The 724-nt window shown below is 46.4% G+C and overlaps 1 protein-coding gene across 1 annotated transcript; it reads right to left on the reverse strand.

The window, feature by feature from the left end:
* Positions 1–44: 44 nt before the first annotated feature.
* On the reverse strand, positions 45–722 carry LOC117799492 (60S ribosomal protein L6-like). Its single transcript, XM_034651975.1, has one exon. The coding sequence runs from the start codon at positions 720–722 to the stop codon at positions 45–47; it is 678 nt and encodes a 225-aa protein (XP_034507866.1).
* Positions 723–724: the final 2 nt, after the last annotated feature.

Below are 724 nucleotides of genomic sequence, written 5' to 3' on the forward strand. Positions count from 1 at the left end.
CCAGTTTGAGGACCATTTCTTTTAATGAGCTACTTTGTAACCAATTAGAAGACCAGTTTATGAGGAAAAACACCATTGGAGAGAGAAAACTGAGCCCGCAAGTAACCGCGGAACTGTGGCTCTTTCTTGATGAGAGGTAAAAGTTGGGAGTCCACCGCCTTCTGGTCCTGCTTGCGCTGTGAAGTTACCTCGTATTTCTCTTTTTCCGTGTCAAAAATTTCACCCTCCTGGTGTTTAGGCTTGCGCAGCTTCTTCTTTTTGAAGTAAGAGTCAGTCAGATGTTTAGGAATTTTTACAGTAGAGATGTCGAGCTTAGTAGATGTGGCAATGACAAACTTCTGGTGAGCCCTACGCAGTGGGATACGATTTATAACCAAAGGACCAGTTACAAGGAGCAAACCAGACCCAAGTTGCTTCAGGAACACCACACGCCTTCCTCTATGACGCCCGTTCAAAAGGATCAACACTGTCCCAGGAGTAATGGTAGAACGCAGCTTGCGCCTGTGCTGGGAAAAGGGCTTTTTACCATGACTCAGCAGCTTGCGGGGAACATCCTCAGTCGGATAGTATCGTGGCATTTTACGTAGCTTAACCATACGGGTGCCTCCATTTTTGTCTCCACCAACTGGCTTGGATACAGTACCAGGTGCTCGTGCCTTCTTTTCAATCTTAGTTTCTGGTGCAGTGTATTTGCGCTTGTACAAAGCCTTTCTGGCATACATCG

Source organism: Ailuropoda melanoleuca, unplaced genomic scaffold (assembly GCF_002007445.2).
Source record: "Ailuropoda melanoleuca isolate Jingjing unplaced genomic scaffold, ASM200744v2 unplaced-scaffold50898, whole genome shotgun sequence".
Classification (NCBI taxonomy): domain Eukaryota; kingdom Metazoa; phylum Chordata; class Mammalia; order Carnivora; family Ursidae; genus Ailuropoda; species Ailuropoda melanoleuca.